The following is a 20,626-nucleotide window of genomic DNA, read 5'->3' on the forward strand; positions in this document are numbered from 1 at the left end:
TTCTACTGCTAATAATCTATCCTAAGGAAATAGCCAGATAAGTGAATAAAGAGGTATGAATCCAGATAAACATGAAAAATAAGGAACAAGTTAAGTGCTAAAGGTCCCACAAGAGGGACTCATCAAGCAGAATGCTAACTCCTCACTGTGCATCCCAGCCGAGGTTGAGAGCCTTAGAACCTTCTCAACCCTGCATTCAGGTAACCCCCTACCATCTACTATTGATAGAGATGACACACAAGATAAATCCAACATTTCTGTTATCCTAGGATAGGAAAGGACTTGGGGATCAATTATTCAATGGAATACTATGCAGCTATTTTAAAAAATGATGCAGATCCACATTTATTGCCATGGAACAAGTGTCACATTATAATATTATGATAAAGACAAATAACTTGATAATACATACATAGTATAACCTCTTCATTTATTTATTTTGGCATAAAAAGCTATGGTACTAGTACGAATAAATAAATCTTAAAGAAAAAAGCCAGATGATAAATATTTGAAGCCTTGTGGGCAAGTGGCAACACTGAGATATTACATAGATACTTACATAACAGGAGATAAGACAAATTTTCACAAAATTTTTTAGTCAAAATTTCAAAACAGAATAATAATAATCATGTACAATTTTCTGTACTTCAGGCCTGTAAGGCCTGTTTAATTGGGTTAAAAGTTAGTGCTCCTCACATCATCAAAACTGACTGCAGTGCTTATCTGTTACAGCTCTTCTGTAAGTAGATTGTACACATTTCTTCTTTGAAAATGTCCTTTCCCACAGAATATGGACATCAATCCACGAACATATGAACTTTATTAGAGCATACCATTGCTCAGAAGGCATTTATGGAATTTTACTAAATTCTTCTCTTGATAGCTGCCGTTTAGCATGCCATTAAATTCCAAATTAATCACTTCCAAATGAAAGTTAGGTAGAAACTCCTCATTGCAGTTAAATGGATTTTTTAAAAAATGGAATTGGTAATATGGAAACTTCCTTTGCACTTGCATTAAGGTACAAAAAACACAGATGGAACTGTAGCTCAGGTTTAGAAAATATGTCCACTGCAAATTTGTGTGGGAAGAGAGGTCTTGTTTGTTATTTTAACTCTTACAGGATGGGAAGTATATAAAGCAGACTGGCATTACTTGTGGTTCAAACAGTATTAGTTGTCATTAAAATGACTTTACCACAGTGAGGTACTGTTCTGCCTTGTGATTTTAGGTTGAATTCATTTAGAAATATTTACAGGTCTTTAGCAAAGTTAATTTCCAAAGCCATTTAGTGCCTGACAATAGTGATTAAAGGCAGCTTTTTGCATTCTGAAATTTTCAATCTCTGCCCTTAGCTCAAAAAAAATCTCAGTCAAATTTTACCATTGCTAAGCCATCTAAATGTTGTGTGGTAGGGTGAGTTGAGCATTCTTGCTTTTTAATTCTGACAATGATATTAAGCCCATGAGAGTCAATTAAGCCTGCTGTTGGCACTACTGATTCATAACACGACAGATTCAAGTATTTTCTGTAAAGTTTTTGCTAACGAATAGCACAAAGACCTTTAGACATCAATGAAGCTTTAAACACCTTATTTTCTTTACAACCTTTGTAAATTTGGCCAACTAAGAAGTCTTCTGATCTATACAAATTTTTACCACTATTGGTTGTAATACATTTTAGCAGATTCCACTTCAGTTTGTATGAATTAGTGTTCTTCTCAACGTCTTTAAAAAATATTCTTGCCTGTCATACAGACTCTTCATGGAGACTAGTTCTTCAGTTACTTCAGAATGGCACTGACTCCCGAATAAATCATAACTGAGCAGTGCTGAGCCAAGGAAAACCACATGACATCACTTGCCTTGTTTTTAATTAACTGCTGATGCTAATTCCAAAGCCCTCAACTCTTAAGAGAAACTGTTCTCAACCAAATGCTAGTGGTCTCAAACAAGCTTATTTTCAGTTGTCACAATCAAACATAATTTAATTCACCATCAGCAAATGCTTTTACTTGTTTGGCTAGCAAATGCAACTGCTGCCTGATTATTATTATTATTTTTTTTTAAGAAATTCTGCTGTGATGAGATGTCCATTCTAAGTCTCAAGTTTTTTCCTAAATGTTGCTTCCCTTTGAGTCAGGGATACTGAGGGTAGTATTTAGTCTAGTAATGCCAACCTATATTGTATTCTTCTAGTATAGTTACAGTGTCATTGCGTGATAAACGCAATGCTTATCTAATTTTCTAAAAAAATAACACATATTTCACTGTGCCTTAAAAATGTGACATTTGAAGTCTGTTCTCCTGTTCTTGTTTTGACACAATGGGTATGCACTGGTGACCTTTAAAAGTCCAGATACATTGATATGAATGGGACTTGAAACGCTGTCAGCCGTAGCTGCGTCACTGGGATGTGCTGAGCAGCGCTGTGATGCGATGAACGCCCCGTGTGGCCTGTCACAAACACTCGCCTCTGCCTGTGTGGCCTGAGAGCAGCCATGGGTGGCAGGTGAGTGAATAAACACGGCTGTGTTCCAATAAAACTCTATTTATGGACAACGAACTCTATTTATGGACAACGAAATTCCAATTTCAGATAACTTTTACATATCACAATATACTACTCTTCTGATTTTATCTACTATTTAAAAGTGTAAAAACCATTCTTAGTTTGTGGGCCCAATAAAGCCAGCCAGTGGGTTTGACTTGACGTGTGGGCTGTAGTTTTCTGACTCCTGCTCTAGCCAGTGCAATGAGACAAGAAAAATATAAAAATGCAGGTAGCTTCTGGTCCAACAATTCTACTTCCAGAATAAAACCAACAGACGTATTTATTTATATTTACAAAATAACATAGAAGGCTAGTAACTGCATATTTCTCTTTTAAGTAAAAGATGAAAATCAACTTAAATATCCATCAGTGATGGACCGGTCAGATATGGATAGTGAAAGCCTTTGTGACAATGATCAAGAATGGAGCAGACGCTAACAACTCACAAGCATCTCTAAGGAATACTGCTAAGTGTAAAGGGCAAGGCACAGAGCAGTGTGGATACTATTTGTGAAGAAAATAAAAACAAGTTATGCTGAAATACACCTGTGTTGAAAATGGGTAATTAGATACATTTTATAGAGATGTTGCCTCTGGGAAGACAAGTTTTTTAAAATCATAAATGCCAAAAGAAACAACAAACAACTGGAAAACTAAGGCAACTCCTTTACCAAAAATCAGTCTTATCTACAAAGAAATAGAAAAATTGAGCCAGTGAGAAACCTGCCTGACCCAAAGAGGTATGAAATTTTATTTCCCCAGAAAGACCTAAGAGGAAGAAGTTAACAAATGACACACAGCTGATGGACCAAATGAAATCTCACTCAAAAGCAGAATGGGAAGGAAAAGTCCACCTCCTAAAATGGCTTGCAAAGTGTAAGTCAGTAAACAGGTTGGTTTATACTGTTATTCTCCAAAAATAAGCCTGCCACCTCCAGAGCTGATGCTCGCCCCACCCCACAGGAGCACGGCTAAAAGGTTTCCATGTCATTTGCAGGAACAGGAAGAGGGTCTCTGGAGCGAGAAACTGGGTGCAGGCACTGACAGCACAACCGAGAAAACCAACCAGCCCTCACCAAGAGAGTGTTTTGTATTTATAGTAACCTTTCTAGAGCGCAACAATGATAAAACGTAGGAGAGGCAAAGACGCTGTCTAGGCAGAAAACACCCAGGTATGAGAAGTGCCCCCCCCGTAGGCGTCCCACCGGCAGGAGCATGCGCCCTTTTTGGGCACACGAGGTTTGACTGGGTTTACTCCTCACTGGATGTGTGGATTTGGAAGTTCCTCATCTCTCCAGCTCCCAATTTCTTCAACTTTAAAGTCGAGCTGAGAGCTCTGGCACTGGACTGCCAGGATGACAAAACGTTAAGATATGGAGGACTCCTGGTGTGCAGGAAAAGACAACTAGTTATTCAGAGAAGTGAATGTGATCTTCATAATTTTGCTATTTTTTTTCCACAGCAAAAGCTCTATTAGAAAGGTCACAGGAGCACCCCAAGCACCCAGGCCGCTGGTCTTGAAGCACCACTGCCCACTAGTGGAAGCCTGGGCTCCGTGGAGAAAGGCTGCTTCTATCCCTGGGCACCCACACCAGCAGGAAGTGGGACTGTGAGGACGGCCAGGCCTAGGAAGTGGGGATCAGCAAAGGCCAGGCAACTCGAGCTTCAAAACGTAAGTGCTGTGAACTGGAAACACGTAGGACGTGCTTAAATCTCCCGAACTGATCCCAGTTGTAGAGTGCTACATTATTTTGAAACAAAATGAAAGGGAGGGAGCAGGGAGACTGAGGCATTTGTTCTCTTTCTCTACAGTGAAGCTGGTCTTTCTGGAAGTGAAGAAGGGGTGACAGGTCAGTGTGCTCCTTATCGCCCTGATGTGAACTGCTGGATCGAAACATCAACTGGCAATTAACACGATGCACGAGAGACAGAGACAAGGCAGCACCTGCCTCTGGGTGAAGAGCACACCACCACCTACGAAGGAGTTGTGCCAAAAACGTGAACCAGACTCTCATCAAGCCTCTGGATCCAAAGGCCAATGCCACCAATTCTCAGGAATGCAGAAGACACCAAGGGTATGTCTTCAGCAGAATCCAGACTTGAGGAACTCTACAGGAAAAATATGTGGGTAAAAAAGGGAAAACTGAGAGATGTGAGAGGGGCCTAAAGGAGACGTAAGTCACTCCAACTGCAGACCCTGTAAGGGTCCTGACCAAAAAAACTGAAACAACTGGGACAACTGGGAATTTCAACACTGCTGGATACTTGACATTAAGGACCTATTTTCTTAGGTGTTATAAAGGTTCTGCAGTTATGTTTTTTCAAAAAGAACCTTTATCTTTTGGGAATACATTTGGAAATATTTAAAGATGAAATTATGTGGAAAGGAGAGGTGGATGAAATGAGAGTGATCTCAAGCTGACAACTGTTGAAGCCAGGCAAAAAGTACTTGGGAAGTCTATATATGATTCGATCTACTTTTGTACTTTTAAAATATTTATATCAGATATTCAAAGACAGACACACTATCGACTGATCTAATGAATTAGGCTGTACTTGAAGTTACAATCCTATTTCAAACACAACAACCGTTAACTGAAAACAACTGTTAACTGAAAACGTCGCTCCGTTTTACCCACGGGAACGCCGTGCCCGCCCTGAGCGGATGCTGACCAGCACCGCCCCTCCTCTCTGCCGTCACCATCCACACACAGAGAACACGCAGAGCCGGGGGGCGTTCTGGAAAGAACAACCCTAAATAAGTTACTTCCACTTCCAGGATATTTGTACTAAATAACATGTCTTTTTAATTCTAAGTAAAATTGGATTTCAAATACAATTAAAGCAAAAAAAAAAAAACCTACAAAAAAAAGTAAAAAGTGAAAACACACACACACACACACACACACACACAAAAGAAAAAAAAAACAAATACAATTAAAGCTCCTAAGGCGACCCAGCTGTTAGCTCTGACAACGTGCTGGCAAACTGCACGCAGCGCTGCTGTGCTCCCGTGGCCCCTGGACGGCCGGGGGCTGCTATGGGGGCCCCGACTGCCAGCCCAGGTCTCCCGGGCCCACTCAGTCCTGTTGGACAGGGGAGGCCTCCACATTAGCTGCTGAGTCCCCAAAGCCCAAGCAACGACTGGCGTACTAACATGCAGTCCGTGTTCGCGGATGGAACAGACAGAAAGAAATCCTCGAGTCCTAGAAAGACAATGGAGGGAGCCGGCTAGCGGGATGCAAACGAGTCAAGAAAATGGGTACGCGGGACAGCAGTGGTGCTGGGAAGGGGAAGCCCGCCACAGGTCAGTACTTCTGCGCCGAGCCTTGACGCCGGGCCGTCCTGAGAACTGAGGCTCTGAGTGGCTGAGCGGGCCGAGTGGGCAGAGCAGGCAGAGTGGGCCAAGTGGGTCATGTGTGCCAAGGGGGCCAAGGGGGCTTGAGTGGGCAGAGTGGGCCAAGTGGGTCATGTGGGCCAAGGGGGCTTGAGTGGGCAGAGCAGGCAGAGTGGGCCAAGTGGGTCACGTGGGCAGAGTGGGCCAAGTGGGCAGGGTGGGCCAAGTGGGTCATGTGGGCCAAGGGGGCTCGAGTGGGCAGAGTGGGCAGAGCGGGCCAAGTGGGTCATGTGGGCCAAGGGGGCTTGAGTGGGCAGAGCGGGCCGAGTGGGCAGAGCAGGCAGGGTGGGCCAAGTGGGTCATGTGGGCAGAGTGGGCCGAGTGGGCAGGGTGGGCCAAGTGGGTCATGTGAGCTGAGGGGGCTCGAGGGGGCCGAGCAGGCCGAGTGGGCCGAGCGGGCCATGTGAGGCAGGCCGAGTGGGCACACTGAGACTCACCTTCTTGGAGTCCGGGCACCAGCTTGTAGACAATATCTTGCATGGTTCTATCATGACTGGCAAAAAGAACAAAATAGGCAGATTAGTTAGAAATGCCAATTCTGAATTCTTGCACATTTTCCATTTAATAATATGGGAAACTGAGTGTCACAGACAAATGTCACTTTCAGAAACAAAGGCCCTGTCTGCCGGCGTCTGGCCCTGGGCTTTGCGAGGCCGCCTTGGATGGAGCTCCTCGCCACCTGCAGGTGCTGGAGACACAGCCGCTGCACCAGGCCCAGCAGTCAAGTCACAGACCTCCTGGAACAGCTACCCAGCGAGATACCTCAAACATGCTTCTTACTCTAGTTTGCTTTCTTCAAACACAAATTACAAGAGTGTGGAGGCTTTAATTTTCTAATCAACTTTAATTTCCAAAAACCACTCACTGAAAAAAAAAACCTTATATGCCTAAATTAGCAATATCTAAATGACAAATGAATTCATCTCACATGAGGGTAGACTGGTCCCTTGCCTGGCCAGGTGCAGGCGCTCCCGGGCACACAGCAGGGGCTCCCGGGCACACAGCAGGCGCTCCCGGGCACACAGCAGGGGCTCCCGGGCACACAGCAGGGGCTCCCGGGCACACAGCAGGGGCTCATGGGCAAACAGAGCTCACAGGCACACAGCAGGGGCTCCCGGGCACACAACTGGGGCTCATGGGCAAACAGAAGGAGCTCCCAGGCATACAGCAGGGGCTCCCAGGCATACAGCAGGGGCTCATGGGCAAACAGCTCACAGGCACACAGCAGGGGCTCGCGGGCATACAGTAGGGGCTCCCGAGCATACAGTAGGGGCTCCCAGGCACACAGCAGGGGCTCCCCGGCATACAGCAGGTGCTCATGGGCATAAAGCAGGGGCTCCCGGGCACACAGCAGGGGCTCCCAGGCATACAGCAGGGGCTCATGGGCAAACAGAGCTCACAGGCACACAGCAGGGGCTCCCGGGCATACAGTAGGGGCTCGCGGGCATACAGTAGGGGCTCCCCGGCATACAGCAGGTGCTCATGGGCATAAAGCAGGGGCTCCCGGGCACACAGCAGGGGCTCCCAGGCATACAGCAGGGGCTCATGGGCAAACAGAGCTCACAGGCACACAGCAGGGGCTCCCGGGCACACAACTGGGGCTCATGGGCAAACAGAAGGAGCTCCCAGGCATACAGCAGGGGCTCATGGGCATAAAGCAGGGGCTCCCAGTTACAGAGCAGGGCACACAGCAGGGGCTCCCAGGCACACAGCAGGCACCCACCCATGGGCACACAGCAGACACTCATGGACACAGAACAGACACTCACGGGCACACAGTGGGTGACCACCCACAGGCACACAGCAGGTGCTCATGGGCACACAGCAGGCACTCACGGGCACGCAGTGGGTGCCCATCCGTGGGTGCAGAGTGGGCTACACACTGGTGGCTGGGCTGTTAGCATCATGCAGTAGTTCCCGGGAGCGCCTCCAAGGCCTGATTCCAGATGATTCCAGACGAGCCTCCCCGCACTGAGCCTGTGGGTGGCTAACACAGGCCTCCCAACCGTGCCCGGCTGCTGCCCTCGGGTACTGTGTCCGCACAGAGCGCGCGCCCAGGAAGCACCGTGAACAAGTCCCCCTTGTTACGCATGACGCCCTCAGCACTTTCTACCCTCTGTCCTCTGCCCTGTGTCCAGCTCCTCACGACCAACTGTCAGGAGGACGCTGGGCTCAGCGGTCAACACCACTGTGCTCACCTGGCCAGGTAGAGGGGCCCAGGAGTTGGGGGGGGAGGGACAGTGGCTTTGCAGAGCCTGTCCTCAGAGTCCCCTTGACTGGCCGTTCCTGGCCTGTGCTTCCACGGCATTTCTACTGACCAAGCCACAGCGCAGCTCAGCGTGGCTTCCTGGGAGTACAGGCGGTCGTGTGGCCTCCACGTTCACCTCTGCGCTTCTCTGCGACAGCGCACAGCGCTCCCGCAGTGAGGCAGAGGTGTGGACCTGCAGCTGGCCACCAGCCCCGATTCCAAGGGGCCGAGGCCAAGAAACTCGCCCCCGGCGGGCCCCTTTTGCCCAAGGCTAGCCTTCACCCTGCACAGCCCGGCCTGGAAGCTGGAAGTCCTTCCCTCTGACTCCAAGCCTGGGGGCAGCAGGCCAGGGCCCAAGGACAGGGTGGGCAGGGGCTCTGGCACCCACAAGGCCCCACAGGCAGGATGAGGTAAAACCGACCTGGGCAGGGCATGAAGGCCGACAGCCAGGTAGGCTGAGGGAATGCCCAGCAAATCAGTAGAGGGAGAGGAAGGGGGGAGAGGCACCTGCAGCCAAGCGGCGAGCCATCCACCAGGACAGCTGCTGCCCAGCTCCCTCAGCTGCGCCTGGCCGCCTGGCCTCCTCACCTCATCTCCTTACTCGCTCTCCTGACTGCCTGGCACTGGCACCTCCTCACCTGTTACCTGCTCCTCCTGGCCTTGCATATCTCACCTCGGCACACCTCATCTCATCTCATCTCCTTATCGCGTCACCTCATCTCCTGGCCCGGTTGCCACCTCACTTGGTCTTATTTTCTCTCCTCACCTCTTCACCCCCTCACTGTACAGGTCTCCTGAATGCGTCACCTGGTCATGGCATCACCTCTGCATAAAGAAGAGCTCGAAGGCTGGAGGTCAGAGGCAGGGCAGGCCTCCCCGGCCAGCGCTCAGCCCCAGGCCCAGCTATGGCTCCCAGCCGGCTCCCAGCTCCCGTCAGGTGGTGGCTTCCTCCCCTCGTGGCCCTCTAGTGTTACCCCGCTAGTCCACACCTGGGACTGAGCGGCCCCCAGAACGTGGGCTGCCGCAGCAAGCACAGACCACCCGGCCCCTGCTCCTTCCACGGTGCGAAAGCCTCCTGCCACCCCCTGCTCTCAGCAGGTCGCAGCTGGGAAGTCCTTTCCCCTCAGCACTGCAAAACCTCACCCAAGAAGAGCACACGTGCCCCACGCTGCCAGGTTAGCGTCGAAAGCGTTACTGACAAAAGAAACCCACGAAGAGCTCAGAGAAAATCGACTCAGGCATGTAAGTGACACACGAGGAAGCCCAAATGGCCGCTGGTGTCTGGGTGGTTGCTGTGCTCCCCACTGACAGGCGTGGAGCGCCAAGGGGGCTCCTAGAGCTCAGACAAGGACAGGTGAGAGGACAGGTGAGAGGGCAGGTGAGGGCGGAGCACCAAGGAGGCTCCTGGAGCTCAGATGAGGACAGGTGAGAGACAGGTGAGGACAGCTAAGAGAACAGGTGAGGGTGGAGTGCCAAGGAGGCTCGTGGAGCCCAGATGAGGACAGGTGAGAGGACAGGTAAGGGCAGAGCACCAAGGAGGCTCCTGGACAGATAAGGACAGATGAGGGCGGAACACCAAGGGGGCTCCTGGAGCCCAGATGAGGACAGGTGACAGGACAGGTGAGGGTGGAGCACCAAGGAGGTTCCTGGCGCCCAGAGGAGGACAGGCGAGGACAGGTGGGAGGACAGGTGAGGGTGGAGGGTTTAGTTTAAAACCAGTGAAATTCCAACTGGGTCTTAAGGTTTCTTAAACCACTTAGTTTGAAATGTTGCTGGCAGGGAACGTGTCCTGGCCGCCGCAGTGACCTGAGCGGGACGGGAGGCCTGGGAGCAGCGCTGGCTACAGCCCTCAGCCACGGGGCCGGGCAGCCACCACTGCGCCCTTACCCGATGTACTGGAGCGGGTGGCTCTGGTGAATGACGATCCTGCAGGTTGGGCAGGTGTTGTTTTCTTCCAGGTACTTCACCAGGCAGCTCCTGCAGACTGATTTCAAAAGCAGTTATGTTAGAAGACTTAAAACACAGAAATAAGACTGCTGACATATATCCTCAAGTCAGTTCAAGACGAAAAGTGGCTAAGAGACATTTCTAGAAGTATTAAAAGCCATTTTCATATGTGTCTTCTAATATGTTTCTCACTAGCTCTGGATTTCTGAAGGAAAATGTTTCACCTTCAAGTCTTAGTAAACAATGGAAAAGCTTCAGATACTTCTATCAGCTGCCCTAACGCACAGGCTCAGGGACTAGGAAAGGAGAGGAAACTAAAGGGAGGAGATTTATCAAAGGAGGCTAAGACCTGTGAAATAATCCAAATGAGCTTCCAGCTACTCATCTGAATGTCCTTACTGTACGGCTGACTTTTAAAGTTTTTATATTAAGTTAAACTTGATAAAATTCCATTAAAATAATATAACGTGAAATTATGCCCACCAATATCTAAAATCATAATTGACTTTTAAAATTGTATCAAGACTGGCAAATTTTTCATTTTCTAAAGTGAAAAAGCACATGATCAAAAACAGTCTGCGTGGCGGATAGCCACTCCCTGTGGCGACCCCTGGGGACGGCGGTCCCAAGGCGCCCTCAGTGTTGAGCGCTGGAGTCTCAAGGAAGCAGGACACCGGCTTTTCAGAGTGGTCTTAAAGAGGAAAACCAAGTGTGGCACAAGCTGCCTTTTCTGAGCACAGGCAGGCTGGGCGAGACGCCTCGGAAGTGTGGGGGCTGCCCAGGGGCGGGGCTGCCCAGGCGTTGGGGGCTGCGGGAGGGGGGCCCCCTGAGGCCGTGGGGGCTGCGGGAGGCCATGGGGGCTGTCTGAGGGCACCCCCAGGCCGTGGGGGCTGCCTGAGGGGGGTTCCCCCGAGGCTGTGGGGGCTGCCTGAGGCCCACCAGGCCCAGGTGGCTGCCTGGGGGCTGGGGCTGCCTAGGGGGGCTGCCTGAGGGGGTGTCCCGAGGCCGAGGCCGTGGGGGCTGCCCGGGGGCGGGGCTGCCGCCCACAGAACCCGGAGGTTGCTGAGGGCACCTGGAGATCCTGAGAAGCAGCATCTCTGCCTACTAGAAGGAGTCCGTTCTACCACAGGCACGTAACCTAGCTGTTTATACAGAAATAACTAAATTTTTCCTGTATTTAGCTCTCAATTATGCTTTATCTCTACTGAAATTACACTTAATTGAAGAAGTTTAGTAGTGTTTTTGACTTTTATCCTCAAAACCTTCATTCCTGCTCCTGTACCCTGTTTTTCTTTGAGCTTGTGCTAAAAGCTTTTGGTTGAAATAAGAGAAGCCCAAGTGCAAATGACGAGGTGCGAGCCAAGCCACCCAGGCCCCCGAGTGGCCGTGTTCCCCAACAGGGGTGCTCGCACGTACAGGTGTGCAGACACTCGGTCACGGTCGTGGCGTCGATGAGGTACCCGCTGCACAGGCGGCAGGTGATGTGGGCGTTGATGTCCCAGAGCTTGATCTTCCTGGTCAACATCTTTGGCTTCTGCAAGAGAAACACGCTGCTCACACCTGCGGCGCCCCGCACTCGAGAAGGTCTGACGCAGCTTGGCAGCGGCACCGCGCAGGGCTCAGTGGGGACCCTGAGAGCCGACGCCCACCCCTGCACCCATTGAGGCCCTCAGGAGTGCTCGGCGCTCACTCCCCCGTGACCCTGGCACTCTGTCCCTCTGGACACCTGCTCCTCTCTGCCCCACACTCCTCCTGCACAGCGCTGGAGCCCCGGAGGGCTAGGGCTGGGAGAGGAGGGGGGTGGTGCCTGTCCTGTGAGGCCTGCAGGTCTGCACGGGATGCTGAAGGGCTTCTGCCTTTCTCTGAGAAAGAGAAGGTGAGGCGAGAGGTGAGCCCTGCATGCCGAGGTGAGCCAGGGGGAGCTGCAGCCACAGCTATGCAGCTGTGGGGGGCGGCTGGGCAACGCCACGAGTGGGCAGGGGCAGGCACGGTGCCCCCCACCTCCCAAGGCCCAGAGCACCTGGCGCTGGCTTTCCACAGGAGTACCCGGGACAGGGTGGTCCATGGCGCAAACGAGAGCCAAAGGCAAAGCTGCTCGAATCAGTCCAACTGCGGAGAAGAGGAGGGGCTGAGGAAGGGGATGCTCGGCCCTAATCAGCCATGACATGCAGACCGGAGCACGAGTCACTTCTGCTCCTGAGGCCCTGAGCCGAGAGGGGCAGTGCCGGCTCCACAGGGCGCCGGGTGAGGCAGGCATGCCCCAGGCAGAAGTGTGCCGAGCGCAGGCTCCGACCCTGCCCCTCAGCTGCAGGGACTCACCTGCTGTCACCGGACAAGCTGGAAGGGCGTGTGAGGCGCGAGTGCACCTGTTGGAAGGGCAGCAGCAGTGAGGCCGGAGGCTTCCAGGCACCCGCACAGCCCCAGGACCCCCACCCGTGCCGCACTCGGCCCACGTGCCTCCTTCCTCTCAGGCAGCAAGCGCTCAACACCCCGGCCATGTGCAGGCGCAGGGCACGCGTTCACAAGTACGTTGACAGTCGGAGAGCAAGCACACCACCACGGCCACAGGGACATCGTGGGGGCACCTTCTGCCCTGCCCCGGGCTTGGCTCTGCCGCCACGCCTCCTACCAGTCGACCCTAGAGACCCCAGCACCCATGACGGCCACCTCCTGAGGGGTCTAGACTGAGATGGCGGGGGTCCTGGGAGACGACCCTGGTCCAGGGGGGCCATGACCACAGGGTCCTGAGGAGGGAGAGGCGGCAGGAGGCCACAAGACAGGAGGGGCCCCAAGTCGGGCACAGGCACGGAGCCCCCGGACTTCCAAAGAGGCAGCCCTGCCGATGCCTGGACCGTAGCCTGGCAAGATCCATTTTGGAGTTCCAAGCGCCAGGACGGTCAGATGATAAACCTGTGTTTGTCCGACCCCAGTCCTCCGGCCCCTCAACGCCCCTGCTGCTGCTCACGAGGGCTCGCCGCACGCCTCCCCAATGCCCTGGGACGTCTCCACCCCTGCACCCTTCCCCGCCTGCTCTCCCTGCTTCTCCCTGAACCCCCACCTTCTCAACATCTGCGCAGGTCCTAGAGGACAAGGCTCACGCTCACAGGCAGAGCTCCTGCCCACTGTGCCCGAGGCAGCCTCGCGCCTGGCACATGCCGGCACAAGGGGCACGCCACTGCCGAAGGAAGGAGTGAACTCCACTGCGCTCCCCTTGCTTGCGCCTGGTTGCCTGGCGCTTCATACTGGACCTGCCCTCAGCTCCGGGAGCCCAGGCTCCTTCTGAGTCACCTGCGGAGGTCACACCCAAGACACGATGCACACTGTCGGGTCTGTGCATGCAGACAGCGCCATCACAACAGGAACACGTGAGAGGTGGCTCCGTCGGAGAGAAGGAAGCCACGGAGAGGGCCAGATAGAGGGCAGGAGAAGGGAGGGAGAGGGCTACATGGAGGGCGGGAGAAGGCAACCACAGAGAAGGCTAGACAGAGGGTGGGGGGGAGGAGGGACGGAGAGGGCTGGACGGAGGGTGGGAGGAGAGGAGGGTGGGAGAAGGTGGCCACAGAGAGGGCTGGACGGAGCGGGGAAGAAGGCGGCCACAGAGAGGGCTGGACAGAGAGCGGGAGAAGGGAGGGAGGGGGCTGCACAGAGGATGGGAGAAGGCTGCCATGGAGAGGGCGGGACGGAGGGTGGGAGGGGGGAGCAGAGCCCTTCCTCCTCCTCCAGCAGAGCGCCAACCCCTGCAGCAGGGCTGGAGCAGAGCCGGGGCAGGAGCTGGAGCCTCGTGGGGCAGGCAGAGCATACCGGTCCCTTGCCAGTGGAACAAGGGTGGTGGGGGCAGCACGGGGGCCCTCGGGGGACCGTGGAGGGGCAGGGGGACCCGAGCACACCCTGAGCCTCACCTGGGGTCCATGGGGGCCGTGGGGCCCGAGCACACCCTGAACCCCGTCTGGGGGTCCATGGGGCCCGAGCACACCCCGAGCCCCCGTCTGGGGTCCATGGGGCCTGAGCACACCCCCAGCCCTGTCTGGAGTCCATGGGGGTCCATGGGGCCCGAGCACACCCCGAGCCCCGTCTGGGGTCCATGGGGCCCGAGCACACCCCGAGACCCATCTGGGCTCCATGGGGGGCCGTGGGGCCCGAGTACACCCCGAGCCCCATCTGGGGTCCATGGGGGCCATGGGGCCTGAGCACACCCCAGCCCCGGCAGGGATGACGGTCCGGGCCTGCGCCTCTTACCTCGTCTAGGTGGCGTCCCGTCCGATGTGCTGCCGTCGCGTGCGTGGCTTTAGGCCACTCTTGCAGCTTTGTCAGGCCTTGCTGGCTGTTTCGCTCTGTGCTCAGGGTCTTCACTTCTGCACCTTCCTTCTGCCCTTTGCTTTTTTTCCATTTTCTGGCACGGAAACAAGCACCTGTTAGTTCATGTGGTTTCTGTTCAGAATTCTTTTCTGGGCCCAAGGCAGTGGACAGTGGAACCGAGCTGACTCGAGTATCAGAGAGACAAAGTCCAAGTATATATAAAGTAACTTTGCCGTCATCGGCTCCAGCGGCCCTGAAGACTACATTTTATAAGAACCAGGAGGGGAAGCGGATGCGGCTCAAGCAGGGGAGCACCTGCCTCCCACAGGGAGGTCCCAGGTTTGGTTCCCAGTGTCTCCTAAAGAGAAAGCGAACAGCCAAAAAACCCCAACAGCGAGCAAACAGACGAGATGAGGGAACCGTGGGGAGTGGGGCAGAGAACTAAGAGGGGTTGCAATGGGAACTCTACTTTCTGAGCAATTTTTCTGTAAACCTAAAACAGCTCTAAAAAATAAAGTCTATTAAAAAGCAATTAAAAGGATTTGGCTTTTTTCTAGGGCTACAATATACTTAAGTATAATTCAAAGTACATGTAATCAATTCACATACAGTGGAAGAAGAGAAAAGCCAAAATACTTCATTTAAATCACGTTTACCTGTAAATGACAGCCTGGAATCTCTTCCTACATTTTGAAACCTATGGAGAGACACAAGACAAGAGGCGTGACCCCTCACGTCCTGAAGTCCTGCTGCACCCGGCCGCGGTCAGCGGATGGACAGGCACCATCAGGCTTATCTCCCGCCGCCGATCAGCAACCGTGAACCTCTGCCACTTCCTTGAAATGCCCAGAGCAGAGGAAGGATGAGGATAGAAGACCGGGGCCCCACGGAGACAGGAAGGCCTGGGGCAGAGAGCAGCACCTCCCACTGGACGCAGTGGCCTGGGGGAGGGCGGGAAGAGCAGCCTCACCCAGGAAAGAGGCCTGAGGAGGAATACCGCTGCCACCCACTCCCCCTGGGGGCGGAGGTCCTGGGAACACGCGGGAGGTCGACCCGCCCGCGCCTCACTGAGGGTGCAGGGCTTGGGCAGTGAGCGCCGCAGCATGTCCCCGCAGCGGCAGGGCGGCAAGGGGGCCGTGGGCAGAGGGGGCTCCGGCAGCAGTGGGTCCCAGCAAGTGAGGCCTCTGGGCAGAGGGGCGGAGCTGCGCCCACCACCGCGCTGGGTCCTGAGACCGTGCTGCCGCAGGCCGGCCTGGCACAGGGGCCTCAGGCGCCCGGCAGCTCTGCCCAGGCCCTCTTTTAGGAGAGCTGGCCAGAGAGGAAACGGGGAGAGCAAGGGGGCCCAAGGAGCATCGTGGCAGAGCCAGCGCCTGCTACTCCAGCCTATGTTCCGATTGAGAAGCCCACGCAGGGGAGACAGGCTTGGGCAGGGGGATGGAGCCAAACTCTGCAAAGGTAAGACCTTGACCACTGTGCAAACACTTTCCATTTAAGCACAGTGATGGAGTCCAATGAGGCAATATCAGGTTTACTTATTAGTAAACAGTGTCTGCACCACGCCAGTGGATCTGCTACCAGCCGAGGACTGCACACGGGCCTCCGACAACTACTTACAGGCATGGGCAACGGCACACACTCGGAGGCACATGCACACCCACAGAGGCACTCAGGTGCACACACACACAGCTACACACGTGCACACACTGAGAAGCACGCATTCACGCAGGTGCACAGTTGCAGACACATGAACACCCACAGAAGCACTCAGGTGCACGCACACACAGTGTACGTGTGCACACACTGAGCGGCACACATGCACACAGTTGCGCACGTGTGTACACACTGAGAAGCACACACTCAGGTGCACACACAGCTGCGCATGTGGGCACTCACACCGGGAGGCACACACGCACTCAGGTGCACACACACACGCACACCATGTGAGGAACACTCAGACGCGCAGGTGCACACACGTGTGCACAACTGGCAGAGTTCTATGCGTCTATGATGTGCTGCTCATGCCCCAGGCTCTCGGGACCCAGAGGTGAACAAAATATCTGCACTTATGAAGCTCACATTTGGGAGTGGGAGACAGGACAAAAATAATCGAGGTAAAAATACTATACAATGTGGAGGGGCAACAAGAACGTGAAAACAGTAAGGCCAAACCAAGAAGGGCGGGGAGCCGCTGCTCTGTTATCACGGCAGCACCTTGCGACCGGCCTGAGGAGGAGCAGCCGGGCAGGGAGGCCCTGAGCTAACGTGCGAGGGGCTGCCCGAACGAACGTGGAGTGAAGGAGCCATGGGGCCGGGGGCTGCCCGCGTGAGCAGGGGTGGGGGCCAGGGACTGTGGTGCCCTCCACGTTCCCGCTCCACGTGTTTTGAAAGAACCACTGAAGCAGTTCAATACAACAGAAGAATCAGTGCCAAACAGGCTTAAGGAACCATGGAGAAATGCAATTTTGTAGCAGTTTGATATGGTTATGAATTCCAAAAATAGATACTGAATTATGTTTGCAATCTGGTCTGTACCTGGGCATGAATAAATTGTGATTAGGGCTCTGATTGGGCCACGTCATTAGGGTGGTAAAGGACAGAGTAAAGGATTTCTGATGTTGGAGTTTTGATGTTGAGGTTTGATACCGAAGCCCTAAGTTGGGAGACTCAGGAAGTAAGCACACAGAGGAAAAAGAAGCAAGCCCCAGGAAGAGAGGAACCCTGAACCCAGAGAGGAGCAAGACCCTAGAAGAGAGGAACCCAGGGAGCCTAACCCTCGCGGCCACTGACAGGTGTCTTGCTCCAACACATGGAAATAGACTTTGGTGAGGGAAGTAACTTATGCTTTATGGCCTGGTATCTGTAAGGTCCTTCCCCAAATAAATACCCTTTATAGAAACCAACCAATATCTGGTATTTTACATCAGCACCCCTTTGGCTGACTTATGCAGAATTTGGTACTGGGAGTGGGGTAGTGCATTTCCAATTACCCGAATGGTGGTATGGTTTTATAAATGGGTAAGGTATTTTTTGGCAGAATTGTGAGATGCTTGATGGAAGAGGCCTAGATCACTCTGAAGAGACTGTTGACAGCAATATGGATGCCAAAGGGACTTTTTATGACGCCTTAGAAATTAAAGATGAAACTATTATTGGAAAGTATAAGAAAGGCAATCCGTGTTTTAAAGTTGCAAAGAACTTAGCAAGATTAACTCCTGGTGTTTTATGGAAGAAGAATTTGAAAATGGCGATCCCGGGCATTTAGCTGAAGAAATTCCCAAAGTAGGGAAGCGGACTTGGCCCAGTGGTTAGGGCGTCCGTCTACCACATGGGAGGTCCGCGGTTCAAACCCCGGGCCTCCTTGACCCGTGTGGAGCTGGCCATGCGCAGCGCTGATGCGCGCAAGGAGTGCTGTGCCACGCAAGGGTGTCCCCCGCGTGGGGGAGCCCCACGCACAAGGAGTGCGCCCGTGAGGAAAGCCGCCCAGCGTGAAAAGAAAGAGCAGCCTGCCCAGGAATGGCGCCGCCCACACTTCCCGTGCCGCTGACGACAACAGAAGCGGACAAAGAAACAAGACGCAGCAAATAGACACCAAGAACAGACAACCAGGGGAGGGGGGGAATTAAATAAATAAAAAATCTAAAAAAAAAAAAAAAAAAAAAGAATATGAAGAAAACAATTGGAGAGAATACAGAAGAAATCACAATCAATCACAAAAATATAACAGATATGATGTTGATGAACAACACAATTCAAGAAATCAAAAATACACTCTCAGCAAATAACAACAGACTCGAAGAGGCAGAGGAGAGAATTAGTGATGTGGAAGACAGTACATCTGAAATCAAACAGATAGAACTGGTGAATAAAAAGATAGAAAAAATCCAGCAGGGGTTTAGGGACCTGAATGACAATGCACAAACATACATATTACAGGCATCCCAGAAGGAGAAGAGAAGGGAAAGGGGACAGAAGAGGTATTGGAGGAAATAATGGCTGAAAACTTCCCAAATCTACTGAGAGAGATGGATGTACATGTCCAGGAATCACAACACACCCCAAACAGCATAAATCCCAACAGGCCGCCCCCAGGACATATACTTGTCAAGTTATCCAACACTCAAGACAAAGAGAAAATACTAAAAGCAGCAAGAGAAAAGAGAACCATCACATACAAAGGAGGCTCCATAAGATTAAGTGCTGATTTCTCATCTGAAACCACGGAGGCAAGAAGGCAGTGGTATGACATAGTCAAAGTACTAAAAAAAAAAAAAAAAATCCAACCGAAAACACTCTATCCAGCAAAGTTACCATTCAAAAATGATGGAGAGCTCAAAATATTCACAGATAAACAGAAACTAAGAGAGTATGCCAATAAGAATCCTGCCCTTCAAGAAATACTAAAGGGAGTTCTGCAGGAAGAAAGAAAAAAACAAGAGAGACAGAGTTGGAGGAGGGTGTAAGAGCAACTAAAAAGACAAAAACAGGAAAACAAACAGAATATGGCAAACACAAATCCAAAGAAAATATGGCTAATATAAGTAATTCCTTGAAAGTAATAACACTGAATGTCAATGGATTAAACTCACCTGTCAAGAGGCTCAGACTGGAAGACTGGATAAGGAAATATGACCCATCTATATACTGTCTGCAAGAAACACATCTTAGACCCAGGGATTCAAGGAGGTTGAAAGTGAATGGCTGGAAAACAATCTTACAAGCAAACAATAACCAAAAAAGGGCAGGAGTAGCTATATTAGTATCAGACAAAACAGACTTTAAGTGCAAAACAATTGTGAGAGACAAAGATGGACACTACATATTAGTGAAAGGGATAATCTTTCAAGAAAAACAGTCATAAACATTTATGCTCCTAACAAGCGTACCTCCAAATACGTGAGGCAAACACTGGAAAAACTAAGTGAAGGAATAGATACATGGATAAATCTTGAGAACCTTATGTTGAGTGAAGCAACCCAGGCACTGAAGGACAAACACATGACCTCTCTGATATGAAATAAGTAAACCAAGCTGTCTCAGAGAGCTAGAGACTGGATGATAAACTTTAAGGTAGTTGGAGGGTAGAGGAAGGTTGTGAGCAGACACCTACACGGGTGAAATCTATGATAAGCTGGAGGTAAGTATTTGTGCAGGGAATGGACAAAATGGGGGCACAGGGATAACTTTGGGTGGGGCTGCATGGGCTTTAGGGGTGTTAGGGATGGGAGGATGGGTCAGATTGCCTAAGAAATTGGGGAGAGGGTGAGGGGAACATTTGATTATGGGAGATTGTCAGGTATGTGGTTGAAATTGTGGTGCAGAGAAAACTCTTTAGAGAATGTAATATGGAAGATTGCATGTTTGGGAAGCTTAAGGGGCGGGGGGGCGCATCTGACACAGGGCAAGCTTCTTGGGAGTGTGTGAGTGCTCATTTTGTCATAGCGGATTATATCATTGGGTGGAGACCCATACAATGAGAGTGAAGGTATACTCACATCCTGGGGAGGACTGATGTTCTCAAACAGAGGGAATTGTATCTTTTGAAAGAATCGGTGGCTCCCAATGGGTTAGGGCCGTCAAGTATGGCAAGCCCTCAACATTTTTGCAGTATCTCTGAATATGGTCTCTCAAGTAATGAAGATTGATGGTCATGGTGGGCCCTGAGGGGAGTGGGAAAGAGGTGTTGAATGCATGAAATCAGGGTAACTGTGGGGCAGTGGAAGTGTTCACAGGACCATGCCATGATGGATACAGGTCATGTTAAATTACACCAAAAATGTATAAAAGTCTATAGACTAAAATGTAAACCGTAATGTAAAACATAAGATAACTAAAAATTTAGAAAATTGTATAGTCTAAAATATAAACCATGACGTAAACCCAAATGGAACCATGTTTGAAAGCTATTGTTTCAACATCTGTACATTAGTTGCAGCAAATATAATATGAACACGTAAAAAGATAACTGTTGGGGAAGGGAAAAAGGGTTTGATGTTGGATATGTGGGAGTACCATATATTGTATATGTGAATTACTGTGGCCTAAAACTTATGTCAAGAGAAACTTAATCAGGGAAAAAAAAAAGGAGGTAGACACTGAGGAAGAAATGGAAAATTGCCTTGCCACTGTACATACAGGGCAACACCAGTAGCAGTGATGAAAGGCAAAATGTCAAAAACAAAGCTTTT

At 51.5% G+C, this 20,626-nt stretch overlaps 1 protein-coding gene across 10 annotated transcripts in view; it reads right to left on the minus strand.

Moving 5' to 3' along the window:
* The window catches only part of PCGF3 (polycomb group ring finger 3), an 83,251-nt gene that overhangs the window by 46,850 nt on the left and 15,775 nt on the right, over positions 1 to 20,626 (minus strand). For 6 of the 10 annotated variants that reach the window (XM_058301968.2, XM_071217782.1, XM_071217765.1 and 3 more), the window contains exons 2-6: positions 15,098 to 15,138; positions 14,382 to 14,535; positions 11,562 to 11,679; positions 10,086 to 10,182; positions 6,388 to 6,443 (exon numbers count right to left, since the gene is read on the minus strand). In XM_058301968.2, coding sequence (XP_058157951.1) covers positions 6,388 to 6,443; positions 10,086 to 10,182; positions 11,562 to 11,670 — 262 coding nt within the window. In that variant the 5' untranslated portion in view covers positions 11,671 to 11,679; positions 14,382 to 14,535; positions 15,098 to 15,138. Of the gene's footprint in view, positions 1 to 6,387; positions 6,444 to 10,085; positions 10,183 to 11,561; positions 11,680 to 12,165; positions 12,255 to 14,381; positions 14,536 to 15,097; positions 15,139 to 20,626 lie in introns of those variants that run through there. The other 4 variants (XM_071217770.1, XM_071217767.1, XM_023590256.2 and 1 more) reach the window with 2 other exon arrangements.

This window comes from Dasypus novemcinctus, chromosome 1 (genome assembly GCF_030445035.2).
Source record: "Dasypus novemcinctus isolate mDasNov1 chromosome 1, mDasNov1.1.hap2, whole genome shotgun sequence".
Lineage (NCBI taxonomy): Eukaryota > Metazoa > Chordata > Mammalia > Cingulata > Dasypodidae > Dasypus > Dasypus novemcinctus.